The 21,919-nt window shown below is 39.2% G+C and overlaps 1 protein-coding gene across 1 annotated transcript in view; it reads left to right on the forward strand.

The window, feature by feature from the left end:
• The window catches only part of fbn2a (fibrillin 2a), a gene marked incomplete at its 5' end in the record, with an annotated part of 230,050 nt that overhangs the window by 48,110 nt on the left and 160,021 nt on the right, over positions 1 to 21,919 (forward strand). Inside the window, 11 exons of the mRNA XM_079803998.1 lie at positions 1,130 to 1,255; positions 1,620 to 1,745; positions 6,473 to 6,625; positions 9,086 to 9,265; positions 12,280 to 12,675; positions 13,561 to 13,698; positions 13,948 to 14,067; positions 19,418 to 19,543; positions 19,812 to 19,934; positions 20,173 to 20,295; positions 21,096 to 21,248. Of these exons, the coding sequence (XP_079660124.1) occupies positions 1,130 to 1,255; positions 1,620 to 1,745; positions 6,473 to 6,625; positions 9,086 to 9,265; positions 12,280 to 12,675; positions 13,561 to 13,698; positions 13,948 to 14,067; positions 19,418 to 19,543; positions 19,812 to 19,934; positions 20,173 to 20,295; positions 21,096 to 21,248 (1,764 nt within the window). The remainder of the gene's footprint in view (positions 1 to 1,129; positions 1,256 to 1,619; positions 1,746 to 6,472; positions 6,626 to 9,085; positions 9,266 to 12,279; positions 12,676 to 13,560; positions 13,699 to 13,947; positions 14,068 to 19,417; positions 19,544 to 19,811; positions 19,935 to 20,172; positions 20,296 to 21,095; positions 21,249 to 21,919) is intronic.

The following is a 21,919-nucleotide window of genomic DNA, read 5'->3' on the forward strand; positions in this document are numbered from 1 at the left end:
CTGAGAGCCACACAAAGTTTGGAGGTCTGTAGCTATTGACTGCAGAAAATCGGGGACTTCTGCACACTGTGGCTGAGTTGCTGTTGTTCCCAATTGCTTCCACTTTGTTATAATACCACTAACAGTTAACCGTGGAATATTTAGTAATGAGGACATTTCACGAATGGACTTATAATACAGGTGGCAACCTATCACGGTACCACGCTTGAATTCACTGAGCTCCTGAGAGCGATCCATTCTTTCACAAATGTTTGTAAAAGCAGTCTGCATGCCTAGGTATTTGATTTTATACATCTGTGGCCATGGAAGGGTTTGGAACACCTGAATTCAATGATTTGTAGGGGTGTCCCAATACTTTTGGCAATATAGTGTAGGTATGAAACAGCTTCACAAACACTGTTTTCAACCACACAGTATCATTATTTTGGTTACAAATATTCATATTATTTATAGAAGTACTAATATGAAAAAGTGTATAGTTGAGATATAAACACTGATGTCTAAGGTAGCTAGCAAATCACCTTTTGAAAGAAACTTGGCACCTCAAAAAACATTTGTTTCGATTAAATCATTACACCAGAAAGTGGCGACAAGTGACTGTTAAAAATTTGTATTTGTCATTGAATCATTTAGTTGAAGAGATTAGTTCAAAAATGCTGATTCATCCAGTAATGAAACAAGTATTTATGAGTGAGTAATTGAATCAATCATTCAAACCATTTAAAAAAAATTATAATTCTTTCAAATTAATGAAACATTTTTAAATAGACTGCAGTGATTAACATTTTGTCAGAACCTCTAGTAAATTACTTGATATTTTGTTTATTTGTCTGTTCAGAATCGTGGGAGAATCATGATCTCTATTTGAAACATTAATCTCAATTCATCCAGAATTTTGCAGCTCTAAGTATCATTGATTTGATTTTGGATTTACCCATCTCACTGTGTGACATTTATAAATGTAACTCTTTTAAAAACAACTGTGGTTGGTTGTCTTTATGATCAGTCTGGTCTAGAACTTATCAAACTTTTTTTTCAAACTTTTTCAAACTTATTCTCTGCACTTCAAGAGAAATGATTTCAGGGAATTGCTGGTACTTTAAGCGTGCAATGTTTTCTCTTTGGCCAGATGTTGATGAATGTAAGGTTGTGCCTGACCTGTGTAAAGGAGGAAGATGCATCAACACATTGGGCTCATATCAGTGCCAGTGTCCGGCGGGTTACCAGCAGCACATGAGCTCGCTGAAGTGTGAGGGTGAGTAACATACTGCTTATTCTAAATCAAAAACCATGCCAAAAGGAGAATAATAGCATTCTTAACTAAATAAAAGACTGCAGAATTCATAAAACCACACTGTAATTGTCTGATCATGACCCACTGATGATAACACAGGAAATGCCAGGTGTTTTGTGACCAGGAGGTTATAATTGAACTCCAGGAGAATGTCTTTGCATCAGCACACAAGATCCCTTTCATTAAAGGCATTCATCTCATGTACAGCTGTTCACTGTATTTTTCTCTTTCCCTGCCATGCAGGACCAAAATAACAATAAACCAGCTTGACTTGATAATTGTAAGTAAAGTCTATTTCAGTATATATTGCAATAAAATCCCTCAGATGTGGATGAATGCTCCACTATCCAGCGTATGTGTGATGGAGGACGCTGCATTAATTCAGCAGGCAGTTTCTCCTGTGAGTGTCCTTTTGGATACATGCCGTCTGTAGACCGGACACGCTGCCTTGGTGAGTTAGATGCTGATTGACTCTGTCCTGTATAAATGCAAGTTCTGATTAGACTGGTACCTGCTTTGTACTAAAGACTTTGAAACAGCCTTCAAAATGACTATTGTAATCAGGGCTTACCATTAAAGGTCCCATGGCATGAAATTTTCATTTTATGAGGTATTTCAACATTAATATGAGTTCCCCTAGCCTGAATATTGTCCCCAAGTGGATAGAAATGTTGATCGGTGTAAAACCGAGTTCTGGCTGTCTTTCTCTGCCTTTGTGAAAATGACAGGCCAGACGAGCCAATCCTGAAGTCTCCTGGTTTGACGTCCAAGCAGGAACGGTTACCTCCCTTTCCTCCACCCAGAGAATCTGGCACGCCCATGCAAACGCTCGAGAGATAATGGGTTGTGAACGAGTGAATGCTGGCAGTTTCTCAGTGTTTGGATGTACAAATGAAAACAGAAGTCTTTTTTCAGTTCCTTCTGATCTGTGATCAGTGATTTCTTATGTGTAGCTAATTATTTATTATTCGTGCACACACTGCGGCTTCTCTCTCTCCCGACAGAACGGTGTTTTCGTGTTTTCTATCTTGTGAGTCAGTGTTTTTGTACGTCCTCGTCGCGTCTATCTGTTCTTAAATGTGCATACAGTCAGGAGTTTCTGCTTAACATCGGCAGAGCCACATCTTTAGAGATAAACCTCACGCACGCCGAAGCTCGGCCTTCAACATCCCCGACCCCCAGTACTGCATCTGGCCCACAGCGGAGGCACCAAACGCAGCGTGAGATTAAGCAGAAGGGGGGTAAGCGTGAGGGTATCCGGCTAGGCTAGCCAGCTTTCCCCACAATAAACTGGATTACATTCGATTACTGCTGTTGTGTCTTTGTTTGCGCTGTGTAAGTTACTCAATGCGCGTCACTGACGCTTTTCATATGATTGGAACATATCTAGAAATAATGCTTTAATCAAACTTACTAACTCGTTCATCTCGCTGTAATGGTACATTGCATGTGTTACAAAGTTGGTAGAATAATGATGAAGACGGACTCGGCGTGACTGGGACTCGTGTTTATTCAGAACTCTCAGATACAAACACAATAAACTTGCGCTGACAGACAGCGCTCTCATAACTCAGTAGTTACTATAAATAACTTGTTAGCAATCGCTCCGTCTCCGTGATGTCCGGTTCGCGAACGAATCATTCTTTTGAATCGGTTCTTTTTAGTGAACCGAACCAGTTCACCAAATCGGACTGAATCGTTCTAAACGGTTCGCGTCTCGAGTCAGCGCTGATCCATAATTTACTAAAGTTACTAACTTTCTGACATGAGTGACAGCCCCTCCGACTAGAAATAAACTAATAACCTGAAGTATATTCTAGTAACTACAACAGTTCACCCTGAACTGAGACATGCTGAGAGAACTGATGAGAAGTGAACTCAGGTCCATCCGTCTCTCTGGCAGCAGCTCGTGCGTCGTAGACCTCGTTAAACCACGCCCCCTCCGCTCATTTAAAATGCAAAGATGTCAGCCAATCACAATAGTGGGTTTTTTTCCTGAAGTCTCACAGCAGACACGCCTCTTGAAACAGGGCAGTCAGCCACAGGGCAAACAGCAGTATAGACAAAATGCCTTTTATTTCTAAATTATGACATTTTATGATGTAAAAATCATACTAACAATATAAGTACACCTCAGGAAACACTATAAAATAATAGAAAAATGCCATGCCATGGGACCTTTAAAGGGGATAGTTTAGCCAAAAATGAAAATGTTGTCATCATTTATTTAGCCTCATGTTGTTCCAAACCTCTATGAGTTTCTTTCTTCTGTTGAACACAAAAGAAGATATTTTGAGGAATGTTGGTAACCAGACAGTTGATGGTAGCCATTGACTTTCATAGAATTTTTTTTCCCTACTATGGAAGTCAACGGCTACTGTCAACTGTTTGGTTACCAACATTCTTCAAAACAATTTTTTTTGTGTTCAACAGAAGAAAGAAACTCATATAGACTGAGTAAATTATAATAACAATTTAATTTTGGGCTGAACTATCCCTTTAACTGTTTTGCTCACCAGCCACTTGGCTAGTGGTTTTCCAAAGTTACTAGCCACTCAGCATTTTCACTGGCCACACTTTTGACATTGATACCATGGGGAAAAACTGCCATATAGATATTTTTTATAGATATAGATTATCTCATAATTTAGCAGCATGTATATTAGGTATAATATACTAATATACATGCTGTCACTTTAAAACCAGAAGCACAGATCCATTATACTGTTATGCATTTGTTGCAATAACTCAATCTAGTACTGAGAGGCAGCTTTATGTGTGCGCACTTTGATCACAAATGCGCGCAATTCCACGCTGAAATTCAAGCCCTGTAACAACAACACTATTCATTGTGAGCAAATGAAAAGAGTGAGTGAGGGGAGGTGGGTTTGGGTGTCATCTCGCTAATGGAGAGATGATGGAAAGATGCCAGTGAAAAACAAGAAACAGGTGATTTGTGAGGCGAAAAATCATGTGTCTTTTCTAAAGTTGAAATAAAACTGAACCCCTCAATATGAATAAATCAAGTTCGACACAACATCTTCTTAAACGTCTAAAAACACTCAAGTCTCAGATTAAGCTCAAGTGTTCAAAAAGGGCATCAGTAAATGCATTTTCAAAATGTCAATATAATGTTAACCTCATCTCAATTAAAAAACACCTATGATTCAGCAACTAGTTGCTAATCCACTTACATTTGTGTAAAGTAGCCTTGTTGACAAGTTTGGGTGAGTAAGGGTAAAACGCACAAGATATAGTACCTTCAGTGCCCTCTGATTCTTTTGTAGCCAAAATAAATTTCTGCAAAAAAAGTTAGGTGCCATGCAAAATATAATGTGTAATTGCATTACTCATCACAAGTGTAAAGAGTAAAGAGTACCTATACGTATTCAAAAATGTAGTCAAATAGAGAGTAAAAGTTACTTATATCTTTGATATTCAGTCAAAGTACATTTACTCAGATCCTTTACACCACTGCGATACACCGCTGCAATATTTTTGACACTACATTGCAACTATTTTATTATTTCAAATGCTATTTAAAAGACTACAATTGGAAACTGTAATATATATTATTCAAACCGCCAAAGTGGCTAGTAGGAGTGACTGTTACACGGCACTGCTGAAATGGGTTTGCGGGTGTTTAAAGTCTCATCCGAAGGACAGTGGTTTTTGACAGTATAGTGTCCCCAACGCTATACTTGGGCGCTAGGACCCACACAGACTACAGGGTGAGCACTTGGCCTCTCTGAACCTCTTCCAGCACCAACTTAGTCTCCCTTCCAGGTACAGACCAGGCTCAACCCTGCTTAGCTTCTCTGGGCGACCAGGTGAGAGCTGGAGAGTTAAAGCTGCTTGTTGAGGCATGTGGTGAATTCTGTGTTCAGGCAGATATCTCAAAGTTTTAGACCTCAACCTGTAATTAGCCATGCAGCTTTCCAGACAAAGAGAAATACACCAAATATGTATGCTTTCATTCATGAGATGGAATAGGACTGAAATTGACCGACTGAAGTGTTCTCCCACCCTAGACCTCAAAATGAAATTAATTGACTGTAAATATTATGAATATCTATAAATTTGATTAAATTATAGGTAGCATTTCAAACATTTATTATTCATATACACCTGTTGAACTATCATATGAATCTCCTACTGAAAGGCAAGAGCCATTGGCAAGAAAAGGTTTCCTTCTTATTAGACATTTGGCATGCATGAAAACAGCTAAACGTGCAAGCCTTTTAGATATACTGGATTGATAGAGATCATGAATGGATTTGAGCATTTAGTCACTTGCACTTGAATGCTGTATCAGTGGACTGTGCTGATGATAAAAATAATGTCACCCAAGAAGGAGCGGAAAGCCGAAAAGGGAAGTATACCCTGGGCTTAACAGATTAGTCTGTAAATTGTTAAACAACAACAATCCAAAAATGTTCTGCTGAGGGCTGCTTCACGGGGAACAAAAATGACACTAGCAAGATATTATTTGTGTTTCCTCCCATAGTGAGATACCTAGAAGAAATTGGGGAAAAAAGTTGCAAATGAAAGAGAACCAAGGCAGCATCAGAGTATCCTCTGTAATAGAGGGTAGATGTACAGAGAGGGGAACTCTGTGGCCTCTTTTATGCTGTATATAACTGCAGATCAGTGCCAGAGCATGTGTGGATATGTCTGTCTCTCTATCATGTCTGAGGAATTCTGAGAGTATCCTTTGATTTTAATGAAAGCACATGTATAAACTGCATTTATAAGCACAGATGTTATGGAATTCTACTGTTCAAAGCAATTTCCTGTTCCATTTATGCTTATACCAGTGTGTAGTGTTGGTTAATAAAGTACAATCCTCCAATAATTGCAGATTATTCAGAGGTACTCACAGTTCTACAAAGTATCTTAACAGCCTTTTCTGTACTTCACTATATGAATGAAGAATAGATAAATGAAGAGCAGACACACATATGTAATAGAGACTTTAATCAAGCATATCACCTTGAAGTGGAAAACATGGTTTCACCAGTTTTCAGTTTGTTCATAACCAGGGGTTCAAATGTTCAACTGAATATTAACTTTTCATGGAGCACCTTTACAATCTGTTTTTCATTTATGCATCATCAGTGTTTTGGACTAAATGTATTTTTCTCATTGTGCATAGGTGTGTGTTTGTGTGTATTTCAGACCAGCATATTGGCGTCTGTTTTGCGTCAATTGTGAATGGACGCTGTGCTCAGGAAATAAGCGGACGCTTCAGTAAAATCCAGTGCTGTTGTGACCGTGGCCGCTGCTGGAGTCAAAGGACAGCTCTTCAAATGTGTCCTGTACCAGGATCAGGTGATTTATACACACCTTCATTTAGGCTCATATGATACTTATTTTGCTATTTATTTTTATTAATTTTTGTTGCTATTTATTTTGTTTTTGGTGTACAAGTACATCTTTCTCGTACCAGTTAACATTTATTTATTTATACATTTTAATTTAGTGATTTTACATGTTCATATTTTAATGCAATTTGTGCATAATATAGGCTATAGTATAGCCAAGTAGGGTCTTCAACCCTGCTCCTGCTTACCCACTGTCCTGCTAAGTTTATTTCCAACCTGCTTCAGCACACTTGCCTGTGATTTTTTTTCAAGTCATCCTGAAGAGTTTGATTAGCTGGTTCAGGTGTGCTTGATTAGGGTTGGAGCTGAACTCTGCAGGACTGTGGCCCTCCAGGAGCAGGGTTGAAGACCTCTGGCCTACAGTACATAAATATATATATTTATGTCAAAATAAGTATTTGAACACCCTGCTATTTTGCAAGTTCTCCCACTTAGAAATCATGGAGGGGTCTGAAATTGTCATCGTAGGTGCATGTCCACTGTGAGAGACATAATCTAAAAAAAAAATCCAGAAATCACAATGTATGATTTTTTAACTATTTATTTGTATGATACAGCTGCAAATAAGTATTTGAACACCATTCTATCAGCTAGAATTCTGACCCTCAAAGACCTGTTAGTCTGCCTTTAAAATGTCACTACAGTGGTTCTACAATAACTTTATGAATCGGCGAGAATAGTTTTTGTGCGCAAAAAAACCCTAAATAACGACTTATATAGTGATGACGATTTCAAAACACGGCCTCATGAAGCTTCGAAGCGTTATGAATCAGTGAGTCGAATGAGCAGTTTGGATCGCCAAATTTCAGCAGTTTGGCGGTTTGACACACGATCCGAATCATGATTCGACTCACTGATTCATAATGCTTCGAAGCTTCATGAGGCCGTGTTTTGAAATCGTCATCACTATATAAGTCGTTATTTAGGGTTTTTTTGCGCACAAAAACTATTCTCGCCGATTCATAAAGTTATTGTAGAACCACTGTAGTGAGATGGACTTTGTAACGACATCTTTAGTACCTTTTAAGGGTCTTGAGAGTGAACCATGCATTGTGCCAATGGAGGCCTTTCAGAGCCATCAGATTTCAACTAAAATATCTTAATTTGTGTTCCGAAGATGAACGGAGGTCTTACGGGTGTCGAACGACATGAGGGTAAGTAATTAATGACAGAATTTTCATTTTTGGGTGAACTAACCCTTTAAGACGGGCCTAGACATGGGCTGGTTTAAGCAGGGGAACCTTCTGTGCCATGCATGATTTCAAACCATGACGTCTTAGTGTATTACCAACAGTAACCTTGGAAACGGTAGTCCCACAGCTCTTTTCAGGTCATTGACCAACTCCTCCCGTGTAGTTCTGGGCTGATTTCTCACCTTTATTAGGATTATTGAGACCCCACGAGGTGAGATCTTGCATGGAGCCCCAGTCCGAGGGAGATTGACAGTCATGTTTAGCTTCTTCCATTTTCTAATGATTGCTCCAACAGTGGACCTTTTTTCACCAAGCTGCTTGGCAATTTCCCTGTAGCTCTTCCCAGCCTTGTGGAGGTGTACAATTTTGTCTCTAGTGTCTTTGAACAGCTCTTTGGTCTTGGCCATGTTAGTAGTTGTATTCTTACTGATTGTATGGGGTGGACAGGTGTCTTTATGCAGCTAACGACCTCAAACAGGTGCATCTAATTTAGGATAATAAATGGAGTGGAAGTGGACATTTTAAAGGCAGACTAACAGTTCTTTGAGGGTCAGAATTCTAGCTGATAGAATGGTGTTCAAATACTTATTTTCAGCTGTATCATACAAATAAATAGTTAAAAAATCATACATTGTGATTTCTGGATTTTTTTTTTTAGATTATGTCTCTCACAGTGGACATGCACCTACGATGACAATTTCAGACCCCTCCATGATTTCTAAGTGGGAGAACTTGCAAAATAGCAGGGTATAATACTTCAAATACTTATTTTCCTCACTGTATATATATATATATATATATATATATATATATATATATATATATATATATATATATATATATATATATATATACACACACATTTACTATATTTCTGTCATGACAACTCTCAGAGAGATTGTGTCACAGGTCGGGGTGGGTACTTTACAACCGGCCATCACCCCTGACTTGCACACGTAAGGAGCTGCACCACAGGACACAGCAGACAGGACAACAAAAAGGTAAGTATAAAAATCTCTTTATTTACTTTAAAACATCTTTTTAAACCAACTACTGTAGTGGCTTCAACATTTTCTTCAACAGGATCCGAATGGAGGAAAAAGCTTCACAGCTTTAGCCCCTTCTCCACAACTTTAGCAGGCTCTTCACTGGACTCAGACGGAGAGGAGGGTATGTGTACTTCACAGCTTTAGCACACTCTTTGTTGGGCTCAGACGGAGAGGAGGGTACATGTACTTCACAGCTTTATCAGGCTCTTCACTGGACTCAGACGGAGAGGAGGGTACGTATACTTCACAGTTTTAGCAGACTCTTTGTTGGGCTCAGACGGAGAGGAGGGTACGTATACTTCACCGCTTTAGCAGGCTCTTCACTGGACTCAGACGGAGAGGAAGGTATGTGTACTTCACTGCTTTAGCAGACTCTTTGTTGGGCTCAGACGGAGAGGAGGGTGCGTATACTTCACCGCTTTAGCAGGCTCTTCACTGGACTCAGACGGAGAGGGGGGTGCGTATACTTCGCAGCTGTAGCAGGCTCTTCACTGAACTCAAACAAAGAGAGAGATGAGTATTTTCAACCACATCAACAGGCTTCCACAGTTCCTGGTGTTTCCTGTAACTGGGTTCAAACAGAGGAAAAGATGAGTATTTTCAACCACATCAACAGGCTTTAACAGCTTTTAGCGTTTTCAGCAACTGGATGCAAACAGAGAGAGAGATGAATGTTTTCAACCACATCAACAGGCTTTCACAGCTTTTAGCATTTCCTGCAACTGGATTCAAACGGAGAGAAAGATGAGTGTTTTCAACCACATCAACAGGCTTTCACAGCTTTTAGCATTTTCAGCAACTGGATACAAACAGAGAGAGAAATTAATGTTTTCAACCACATCAACGGGCTTTCACAGCTTTTAGCGTTTCCTGCAACTGGATTCAAACAGAGAGAGAGATTAATGTTTTCAACCACATCAACGGGCTTTCACAGCTTTTAGCGTTTCCTGCAACTGGATTCAAACGGAGAGAAAGATGAGTATTTTCAACCACATCAACAGGCTTCCACAGTTTCTGGTGTTTACTGTAACTGGGTTAAAACAGAGAGAAAGATGAGTATTTTCAACCACATCAACAGGCTTTCACAGCTTTTAGCGTTTTCAGCAACTGGATGCAAACAGAGAGAGAGAGATTAATGTTTTCAACCACATCAACAGGCTTTCACAGCTTTTATCGTTTCCTGCAACTGGATTCAAACGGAGAGAAAGATGAGTGCTTTCAACCACATCAACGGGCTTTCACAGCTTTTAGCGTTTTCAGCAACTGGATGCAAACAGAGAGAGAGATGAAAGTTTTCACTAGAACCACCAATGCCTTCCGCAATTCAATCCCACACTCGTGTTCCACTGCAACCCACACAAATAATCACACTTGAATATATATATATATATATATATATATATATATATATATATATATATATATATATATATATATACACAACCCCAAATCAGAAAAAGTTGGGACAGTATGGAAAACGCAAATAAAAATAAAAGAAGTGATTTCTAAATTTACTTTGACTTGTATTTCATTGCAGACAATATGAACACAAAATATTTCATGTTTTGTCTGGTCAACTTCATGTCATTTGTAAATATGCATCCTTTCCTGTCATTCAGACCTGCAACACATTTAAAAAAAAGTTGGGACAGTAAAGCATTTGCCACTTTGTAATGTTGCCATTCCTTTTCACAACACTTAAAAGACGTTTAGGGACTGAAGACACCAAGTGATGAAGTGTTTCAGGTGTAATTTTGTCCCATTCTTCCTGCAAACAAGTCTTAAGGTGGGCAACAGTACGGGGTCTTCGTTGTCGCATTTTGCACTTCAAAATGCGCCACACATTCTCTATTGGAGACAGGTCGGGACTGCAGGCAGGCCAGTCAAGTACCCGTACCCTCTTCCTCCGCAGCCAGGACTTTGTAATATGTGTAGAATGTGGTTTTGCATTGCCTTGTTGAAATATGCATGGACGTCCCTGGAAAAGATGTCTTCTTGAAGGCAGCATAATATGCTCCAAAATCTCTATGTACTTTTCAGCATTAATGGTGCCTTCACAGAAGTGCAAGTTACCTTTGCCAAGGGCACTGACACAACCCCATACCATGACAGACCCTGGCTTTTGGACTTGTTGCTGGTAACAGTCTGGATGATCCTTTTCTTCTTTGGTCCGGAGCACACGGCGTCCATTCCTCCCAAAAAATACCTCAAATACTGATTCATCTGACCACAGTACATGTTTCCACTGTGTGATGGTCCATCCCAGATGCCTCCGAGCCCAGAGAAGTCGACGGCGCTTCTGCACACTGTTAACATAGGGCTTCCTTTTGGCACAGTACAGTTTTAACTGGCATTTGTGGATGTAACTACGTATTGTGGTACTTGACAAAGGTTTGCCAAAGTAGTCCTGAGCCCATGTGGTGATATCGCTTATAGATGAATGACGATTCTTGATGCAGTGCCGCCTGAGGGATCGGAGATCACAGTTGTTCAGCTTAGGCTTGCGCCCTTGTCCTTTACGCACTGAAATTCCTCCAGATTCCTTGAATCTTTTAATTATGTTATGCACTGTTGAATGTGAAATATCCAAATCTCTTCCTATCTTTCTTTGAGGAACATTGTTTTTAAACATTTCAATAATTTTCTCACGTATTTGTTGGCATGTTGGATCCTCTGCCCATCTTTGCTCCTAAAGGATTAGACCTTTCTTGGATGCTGCTTTTGTACCAAATCATAATTACAATCACCTGTTGACATCACCTGTTTCAAATCACATCATTATTTAACCATTTTACCTCATTACTAGTCCTAAATTGCTCCTGTCCCAACTTTTTTTGAAATGTGTTGCAGGTCTGAATGACAGGAAAGGATGCATATTTACAAATGACATGAAGTTGACCAGACAAAACATGAAATATTTTGTGTTCATATTGTCTGCAATGAAATACAAGTCAAAGTAAATTTAGAAATCACTTCTTTTATTTTTTATTTGCGTTTTCCATACTGTCCCAACTTTTTCTGATTTGGGGTTGTATAAAGCACTGCAAATCTCACAACTCACAGAGAAGGCGCAGGCATGGGGTCTCGTCAAGAGCAAGTACTGAGACTTGCTACTGCTGCTGCACATCCACATGTAACAAACATTAAATAGTCCTGTAGCAAATCTATACAGGTGGAGCTGGGGAAGGTGGAGGGTTTCTGAAGCGCGCTACATACTAACAGGAAACAATGCAAGTATTTGAATGTTGAGCAGCAAGCTCTTTGGCGATAACGATGTGATCGCTAACAAATTGAGTTATGGACCTATTCATGAAAGAACTTTGTATTTATTTTCATACCCTTCAAATTGCACAACATAGGGCAGGTTGTGGTAGCCCTAGTCATCACTACAAGGGATGGGGCCCAGGCTCGTGTAATGGTAGAAAGCCTGGGGCATGACATGGTGGTGGGCCTGGGCCATGGAGCAGTGACCAAGACCACGGAGTCTCTCTCTTTTCTGTTCCCTACAGATGAATACTTCAGCATCTGTCTGGTGGGCTCTGCTCTGAGTGGTTACAGTGAAGAGGATCCTGATATGAACCCTCAACACCCCAGCAGCTTCAATCCTGCCACTAATGACCAGATACTTCACCCTCTCAATGACAATGGACACATGATACCTCAGATTCACCAGACTCCTCAAATTCTTCAAATTTCCCAAATTCCTCAGATCCCAGGGAAAGGTGATCGATTTAAACCACAACAACCTGTTTTTGGTAAGCAAAATCTTATGACGAAGAATATGTTTTTCAGGCAAAATCATTGAGCAAAAATACTAATAATTATTAATTAAATACAGTAATTTAAGTTTGAAATAATAAAAAAAATTGTGTTTTAGAAAAAAGTCCCTATGCTCACTAAGTGTTCATTTATTTGGTCAACAAAACAGTAAAAACTGTAATATTGTGAAATATTATTACAATTGAAAAGAACAGTTTTCTATGTGAATATATTGTTCAAATGTAATGTATTCAAATCTAATGTGTCACAATTCGCCAGTGTGAGTGCCCGTGATCACCACCAGGGGGCACTCTAAATCGGACAGTCATTCCATCATAGACTACATTACCCATAATCCTTTGCCCGGACTCATTAGCACTCACTGTTTACACCTGTGTCTCGTTACCTCATTACCTCTGCCTATATATACCATGTTCACTCTGTTATTCACTGCGAAGTCTTGTCTAGTGTAACACTGCATTTCTGAGCGTTTTCCCTGGTTTCTTGTCTCTTGGTCTTGGATTACTTGCCTGTTCTGTGGATTACCCGTTTGCCTGTCTCTTACCTCTTGTTTGCCTGGTTGGACTGATTACCTGTTATGACCTCTTGCCTGTTTGTCTTGACTACGATTGTGGAATACCCTTTTAATAAAGCTGCGTTTGGATCCTCTACCTTCTGTCTCAGAGCAGTACGTTACATAATGTATCTTGCCAGCTAGAAAACAGTTACTTTGAATTGAAATAATATTTCACAATATTACTGCTTTTACTGTATTTTCAAATAAGCTGCGTAGCCTTGGTTAACATAAGAGACTTCTTAAAAAATCATTAGAAAAATCGTAATTATTGCAAACGTTTGACCGGTAGGTTTATTTTTTGCAGTTAGTGTAAATGAGACGGTGAACAGGTGTCGCCTGTTTCCTAATCTGTGTCTGAATGGACGCTGTGTACCCATGGGCTCTGACTACCGCTGTGACTGTAACGCCGGATACAGAGAGGACAACAGTGGACAGTGCTCAGGTAATTTCACCTGAGCACTAGAGGCTATTTGTCTACAAATCAAATTTTAACATTGTCCGGAACTCAAATCAGACAATTCATAAATTGTGTTCCGTTGCTCAGTCAGTACCAAAGAATGATGATGGTCCAGAATCTGAACCGACATCTTTAAGAGCCTCAAAAGGCATATCAGAAAATATGGGCAACAATCAACTACCTAAAGCAATGACTTTCACTGACTGATGTGAGTGTTGTGTGTTTTCTGCTCAGATGAAGATGAGTGTGCGTTTGAACCCTGCACTAATGGAAACTGTATCAACACTCCTGGTTCCTACTACTGCAGATGCCACACAGGCTTTCTCAGAATTCCAGGAAAACAGGCCTGCATCGGTGAGAATAAACATGAAATTCACAGGGCTAGATTATCTGTCTGTCTGTCTATCTCATTATGAACACTGACAGGTGGTCAGTGACAATAACACTGATTATCTCTTCATCACGGCACCTGTTAGTGGGTGGGATATATTAGGCAGCAAGTGAACATTTTCCCCTAGAAATTGATGTGTTAGAAGCAGGAAAAATGGGCAAGCATAAGGATTTGAGCGACTTTGACTAGGGCCAAATTGTGATGCTAGACGACTGGATCAGAGCATCTCCAAAACTGCAGCTCTTGTGTGGTGTTCCCAATCTGCTGTGGTCAGTATCTATCAAAAGTGGTCCAAGGAAGGAACAGTGGTGAACCGGCGACAGAGTCATGGTCGGCCAAGGCTCATTGATGCATGTGGGGAGCGAAGTTTAAGGTTGACTTGGCCTCCAAATTCCCCAGATCTCAATCCTATCGAGCATCTGTGGGATGTGCTGAACAAACAAGTCCAATCCATCGAGGCCCCACCTCATAACTTACAGAACTTAAAGGATCTGCTGCTAACATCTTGGTGCCAGATAGTGGAGTCCATGCCTCGAAGGATCAGGGCTGTTTTGGCAGCAAAAGTGGGACCAACACAATATTATGCCTGATCGGTGTGTATGTATGTGTATGTATATGTATGTATGTATGTATGTATATATATATTTATTTATTTATATATATTTATATTTATATTTATTTATATATATATATATATATATATATATATATATATATATATATATATATATATATATATATATATATATATATATTTATATTTATATTAGTACACATGCGGAAAAGTGTATTTTAAACAGATTTGAAACATTTTAATTGCTTCATGCACATCTGTTTTGACATTTTTTGTCCTGTACATTGCTACTGTTATCATTATGTCCATCATTGCCATTTCTAGAGCAAATCCTGCATTTAAATGCAGATGTAACTCCTGAAACTTTGCAGCGTATACGTGGCCAATGGTCTTCTTAGCAGCATGAAAAACAAAACTTTCATTTAAATCTGAATGGATTATAAAAAAAATGTGCAGAGCGCTCCCTTTATAGTCACTACAAAGCTGGCACTTACTTCAGTTCATCACGATCTCAAAGACTTCTTTTGCAAAAACTTCCAAAAGCCTTTTGGCTGACATTATTGCATATGCATTTTTAGGAGTTTCCCTTTCAGATGCAAAATTAGGAGAGTATTTAAGCGAATCATGCAAGGTTCATTTGCATGAACCTTGTCAATACCCTAATCAAAACTAGGCAATTTACTGTTATTTGTGCCATTATTTACCTCCCAAAAAAGGGGAGACGCAATTTACACTGCTCTTGGTAGATTGCGTTGGTCATTATGGAAATGATCCGCCATCTTTGGTCCCATGTCACCTAGCAACAGGGGTGCAAACTTGTCACCTTTTGGCGAAATTCTGCATTTTAGGTCATTATTGTGATTTGTCTAGGTCCGATGAGTTTTTGAAAATCTTGAGGAGGGGGGATGGGTGCCAGGGGGGAGTCACGGTGAACGACATCAACAGACTCATTCAAGAAAACTTTTCATTTGCATGCAGTGCTTTTAAGTGATTTTAAGCCTTTGAATCGCAGTCAGCAGCGAAAGACAACTAATTTCTCCATTTGCACGAGAGATTGTTTCTGACTGCTATCTGAGAGACGCAGACACATCCACTTCTCACAGAGAGTTATATTTGGCACTTTATTGGCCTTGAACGGTTATATATACATACGTATGTGGGTCGCGTGTTTTTGTCACCTTTTTCACCACTGAGTTTGCACTCCTGTAGCAATTCCTAACACAGCCCAATTGACACATTTCACATTTACGGGTTTCTCATAAGTGGAAGTCGTCATAGTTGGGTAAAATTCTATAGCGCTGAATGAAAGAATACATTAAATATATTTTGTGTGTTCCCATTTGTTCAAATAGCAAAAGAAAAACTCAACAATAGTTTTTCACAACTTTCAAAACATTAGTTAACTACATTAGTTAACATTAACTAATAATGAACTGCACTTTTAAAGCATTTATTTATCTTTGTTAATGTTAATTTCAACATGTAATAATGCATTATTAAAATCTCGTTAACATTAGTTAATGCACTGTGAACTAACATGAACAATGAACAGCTGTATTTTTATTAACTAACGTTTACAAAGATTAACTAATGCTGAACATAGGTGTTGTTCATGGTTAGTTCATGTTAACTAATGCATTAACTAATATTAACTAATACAACCTTATTGTAAAATGTTACCAAAAAATAGAGATTGATAATTGCAGTCAGAAGATAGAACGTGTCAATTTTACCATCACTCCCACAGCCTCTGTATTAGAAACATTCACAGCAGTGTTAACTAGTTTTTTGTAATTTGATGCAAAGGCAATATACAAAGTATAGTGTTATAAATGTATACATACAGTACATTATTTGTAAAAATGAAATTATATAAAAACTTTGCAAGATTTACGATGCTGATGACCATTAAAACTCGTCATCACAGTCTGTGAAAAGGATATTGCTTTGAATGGACTGCTTCTGAGACTTAGGGCGTTTTCACACCTGAAAGTCCGCACCAAGGTCCGAACCGAAGTTCATGTTTTGATACTTTTTATATATTCGGTTAGTTTTGGTTTGGTTTCACATTGCAGCGGACTAAAGAACTTTACATGACGCACTTGCGTCCACTCGTCATCATCTATGTGGGCGGCATCTGGACATTGATTGGTTTGTAAACGGACGTGCGTCTGACATCAGCGTCTTTGACAAGTTGAATGAACGGACGCATATCGTGGTTGCCACTATTGAACAGTGCGCATTGCTTGACTATTTTTTTATTCGTTAGGTTTAAAAGTGGACATTTCAAGCTTTATATACACATATTTCTCATGTTTGTGAGGCAAGTAGCCTGCTGAGTTTCGGTTTATTTGAGACGCGCTCCAGTTCATGTGTAAAGCATGTGATCGCTCCCGTGATTATAGAGATTGCTAATAGGCTTGTTTGAGATGAGCAAAATCTGCACAGAACCGATCACCGGTGATCAGCGCGAGATGCATGCCGGTTAGAAATGTGTCCGAGGGCGGTCCGCCTTGCTCTGATGTCATGCCGACGTATGTCAAAAAACTCTCGCGAGTGAAAGGCGGATGTGTCGGATTCTGCAGTTGAGCGCAGTTGCTCTCCACCGACTGCGTGGAGAAAAAGCATGATGGGAAACGACTTGCTGACGACACAGCTTAATGCTTATTGGTTTAAACAACCGTGATGTATGGTTCTTTTTAAAAATGTTTGATTTTAAAACTCTCAATAGGCTTGTTTGAGATGCGCCTCGCCTCGCCTGAAATTCAGCCGAGATTAGGCGGCTGCAGTGAGGGGAGGAGTGAAAAAAGTGCAGGCAAGCCGGACCGTTCTCGTATGGATCCGACACCTGCGAGATCAAAGGCGGATATCGCGGGATTCACACTTGTGCGCTTTGTTGCTGATAAACTGGATGTAGTTTAAGTTCTGTTACTTTTATATGAAAATAAATATTATGAACAAGACACCCAAAGTTTTTGTTATTTATTTCCATTCGAAAGACGTGCTTATCAATCACTTTTACTTTAATTAGGCCTACATACATGATTGTATATATATATATTTTTTTTATAAATATGACAACAATCACATAAACCACAGAGAGATCGCCTTTGTTAGAGAGTTTGGGAATATTCACACATAAAAACATGATATCAGAGTTTTAAATTCAAACGACTTGCTGACGACACAGTTTAATGCTTATTGGTTTAAACAACCGTGATGTATGGTTCTTTTTTAAAATGTTTGATTGATAGTTGTGAAAGATAGGCGTCGGTTCTATTTGTAGCATGCACGCGTTTTCCGCGCGGCTCGAGCCGCAGGCAGTGTGCACGCTCTAACCTGTTAACATGGGAGCCGAAATAAAAAAGGACACGCCACGCTTGCAGTGTGTAGCCGGCCTCACTCACGCAGGTTTGTTCAATTCGGACTGCATGCAGATAGATGGGAGAGAACGAGGCGTCTGGTGCTTAAAACATTAGCATAACTTTGAACGGACGACAGTTTTCTGCCCCACTTTTGACAATCTACAGGTCCTGGACCCATCCATCTGTAAAAAAGACTGCAGCGACTTGAATTCTGAAAACTTTGTGTGTGTGAATGCACAACACTTAATATGTAGTTGAATATATATGGGTGCTGGAAGTTGGGCAAAAGTTTGACGTCCCTTGACAAGTCGCTCAGCTCGTAAGGATCCAGTCCTTTGATTCCCTTTATTTTCTCATCAGATCTCGTCTTTACATTAGGATTTAGTTTTAGGCGATATGGTCCGACAATGTTTTCTTTAGCCCGCTGCATTTTGTAGGATTATATTCTATTTTTCTCTCTAATTTTTAATTATTTTCATGCCAGAACACTAGCCTGCTATGCCAGGCCATGTAAACGGGCCAAACATACCCATAATTCTTTGCATTCTGATGACGTTACCGCCCAGTTGGTCACATGTCTTAGCGATCTCTATTGTCTGCTATAGACTATTTGCTTCTTATTTATTAAATCCAGGCAATTATCTGATTAAACGTTGATTAAAATTAAGATACAATTTATACAAAACGAAATTCCCATTAAAGAAATGCTTTCTAAGCAAAATCATACAAAATTTAGTTCAAAATTATTTCTGACTTTCTGTCTACTGACATATTGCGCATATTTTCATTTTTCATAATCAATGTAGCCTAGATTGAATTTAAAAATAACGTTATAATATTTAAACATAAACAGGAACTTCCTGTAAATGGTCTGAAAGTCCGAACCATACAGAAAATGCTTTCACACTAGAAACAAACCGAACCTTTGTTCAGTTTGATCCGGACCGAGACTACCTCTTTTCGTCGGACCAAATTTCGTCTGTTTGGTCCGGACCGTGGTACGGGGGAGGTTTCACACCTGCAATTTTGATTCGGACCAAACTGAAAAGTCCGAAAATCCGGACCAAACAAGGTAGGTGTGAAAACGCCCTTAAAAGAGATGCCTGTCACTGCAATGATCACACTAGCAATGCTCCACCTCAGGCCTCTGCAGATGTGGAACCTCGCTGGCATTAGTACTATTCCCAATGTAGTGAACATCATAGAATCCACTACATGAAAAGAGTGAGTGAGCGAATTGGAAAACTTTTCCATAGTGGTGCTGATAATGGTTTTGGTCATACAGGGCCAAAATGAATAGTCTACTCTAGGTATTATATGTTTGGCTAGAATATGGTGAAGCTGTATTCACTTCTGTAATAATATTGTTTGTAGACCTTGACGAATGTCTTCCAAATGGGGCGCTGTGTAAGAACGCCCGCTGTCTGAACACTGAGGGCAGTTTTCAGTGCATCTGTAACTCCGGATTCAAGCTCACACCTGATGGGAGAAACTGCATTGGTAAGACACTCATCACCACATAGTCACCTTTTTCAATTTATAGCAGTTAAATTTTAATAATTTTCCACACATTTACACTCACACACTTGCAGGCACGCACAAAATTTGCTATAATACAGGAATTACATTAACTTAACCCAAGGCTAAATAATCACAACATTAATATAACATAACAGAATGGGCAGTTATAGAGAGTTATAATGTGGATTATCTGCATTAGTCCCTACAGTAAGAATGTATGGTCATGGTTTCCTGTATTCTCAATTAGATCATGATGAATGTGCCGCCACAAACATGTGTCTTAACGGCATGTGCATCAATGAAGACGGCAGCTTTAAATGTGTGTGTAAACCTGGATTCACCCTCAACTCCAGCGGCCTATACTGTACAGGTGAACTCCCTTTCCCATTTCTAAAAATATCATTACTGTAAAAGTGACAATTACTGAAATAATCATCTGTTTTTTTAGATTTAGTTTGTAGCATGTGCTTACATTTGAATATTTGCAAATAGTGTGTGTGTCTGTGTCTGTCTGTCTGTCTGTCTGTCTGTGTCTCTCTCTCTCTCTCTCTCTCTCACTCACTCACTCACTCACTCACTCACTCACTCACTCACTCACTCACTCACAGATATCGATGAGTGCCAGACTCCAGGTGTGTGCATGAATGGACAGTGTGTAAACACGCAGGGCTCTTTCCGGTGTGAGTGTTTTGCAGGTCTTACTGTAGGAGTAAGTGGCCGCATATGTGTAGGTAAGAGCTAGCTAAACTTGCATAAACACTTGCATGCACAATAATATATTTGTCCAGATTAGGGGCGGATTAAGACCCCTAGGCTCAGGGATTTCTATAGTTTTATGCAACATTCAAATTTTACACATAAGTTAAAGTTGCAACTTCGGATAGAAAAATAGCTATGTAGCAATAAATCCCTGTTTCATAACAAAGCAGGCAATCTGCAGTTCTGAAAAGCTAAACTGAAGGGTGTTTTCAGAGCTGTAGATCAAGTTGCCCTTGATGATGATGTGCTCAGATCTCTGTGTGGGTCAGACATGCTGTTGTAGGGAATCTCCCTGGATTATTACTATATTTGCAAAAGGAATGTTTGGAAATCTAAAACTGTTTCCTACTGGAACACTAAAGTAAAGATGAATTACTGTCTTAAAGGGATAGTTCACCCAAAAATGAAAATTAGCCCATAATTTACTCACCCTCAAGTCATCCTAGGTCTATATGACATTCTTCTTTCAGACGAATAAAATCTGAGTTATATTACAAAATTCCAGGCTAATCCAAGCATTAGAATTGAATTAATAGTTGCTCTGTTTTTGAAGTCCATAAAAAGTGCATCTGCCCATCAAATAACATGCTCCACGCGGCTCCGGGGTGTTAATAAAGGCCTTCTGAAGCGAATCGATGGGTTTGTGTAAGAAAAATATCCATATTTAAAACTTTATAAAGTAAACTTTCGGTTTTGTTTTTTGATCCTATTGTGGTTCCTGTAGCAGTTATGGTATATTTTTGACTGTATTCCTCACATATATCTTTTGCAGACACACACATGCACAGCACCTGTTATGCATCTGTGAAAAGAGGCGCGTGTTTACGGCCCTTCCAGAGACCTGTAACCAAGTCACAGTGTTGCTGTGCCAACCCTGACTATGGCTTCGGTGAGCTGTGCCATCCCTGCCCTGGCAAATACTCAGGTATACCTTGCCCAGTTACACTGAGTATACTGATTACTGGACTAATTAACATGTTGCTTGTTATTTATTCATTTATGGAAACAGCTTGCGGAACTGTACTTACTGTTAATAAAAGTAATTCTACTGATATAAAATATGTGTAACACTTTATATGTAAAGTGGTCATCTGAAACTTCAGGAAGGGGGTATTATTCACACAGAAGCCTGTTTTTGAGATGGTTGTATGTACAGGCCTGAAGAGATGTGTTGAGTATGTTTCAGACTTGAAGCTTGTTTCTTCACATTTCTGGTCAAGACATTGGTTAAAAAGGGTGTGAGACTAGGATAGATATGAATATCTAGAGTAGGACTCACTCAGTGTTGAAGTATAGGATCTTCAAAGACTTGTGTGTGTGTTGTGGCATTTGGGAGCGAAGCACGCTGCAGTTTACAGGTTTTCTAAACATGGATCTTGTTTCTTCCCTTCTGGATGTTGATTTTCATACACTGTTACTCTTAATGAGAGAGTTTTGGGAGGAGAACCAAACCAGAATCAAGAACATATGGAAATTAAGACCAGCTCTGCTTAATTAAAGGATCTATACAAAAATGAATGAAAATAAAATAAATGGTTGTGTTTTCTGTCTAGCATGTATTCCATCAATGTCTCCCAAATATGTCTTTTTTACTTA

The sequence above is a fragment of the Gobio gobio genome, assembly GCF_949357685.1.
Source record: "Gobio gobio genome assembly, chromosome: 22".
Lineage (NCBI taxonomy): Eukaryota > Metazoa > Chordata > Actinopteri > Cypriniformes > Gobionidae > Gobio > Gobio gobio.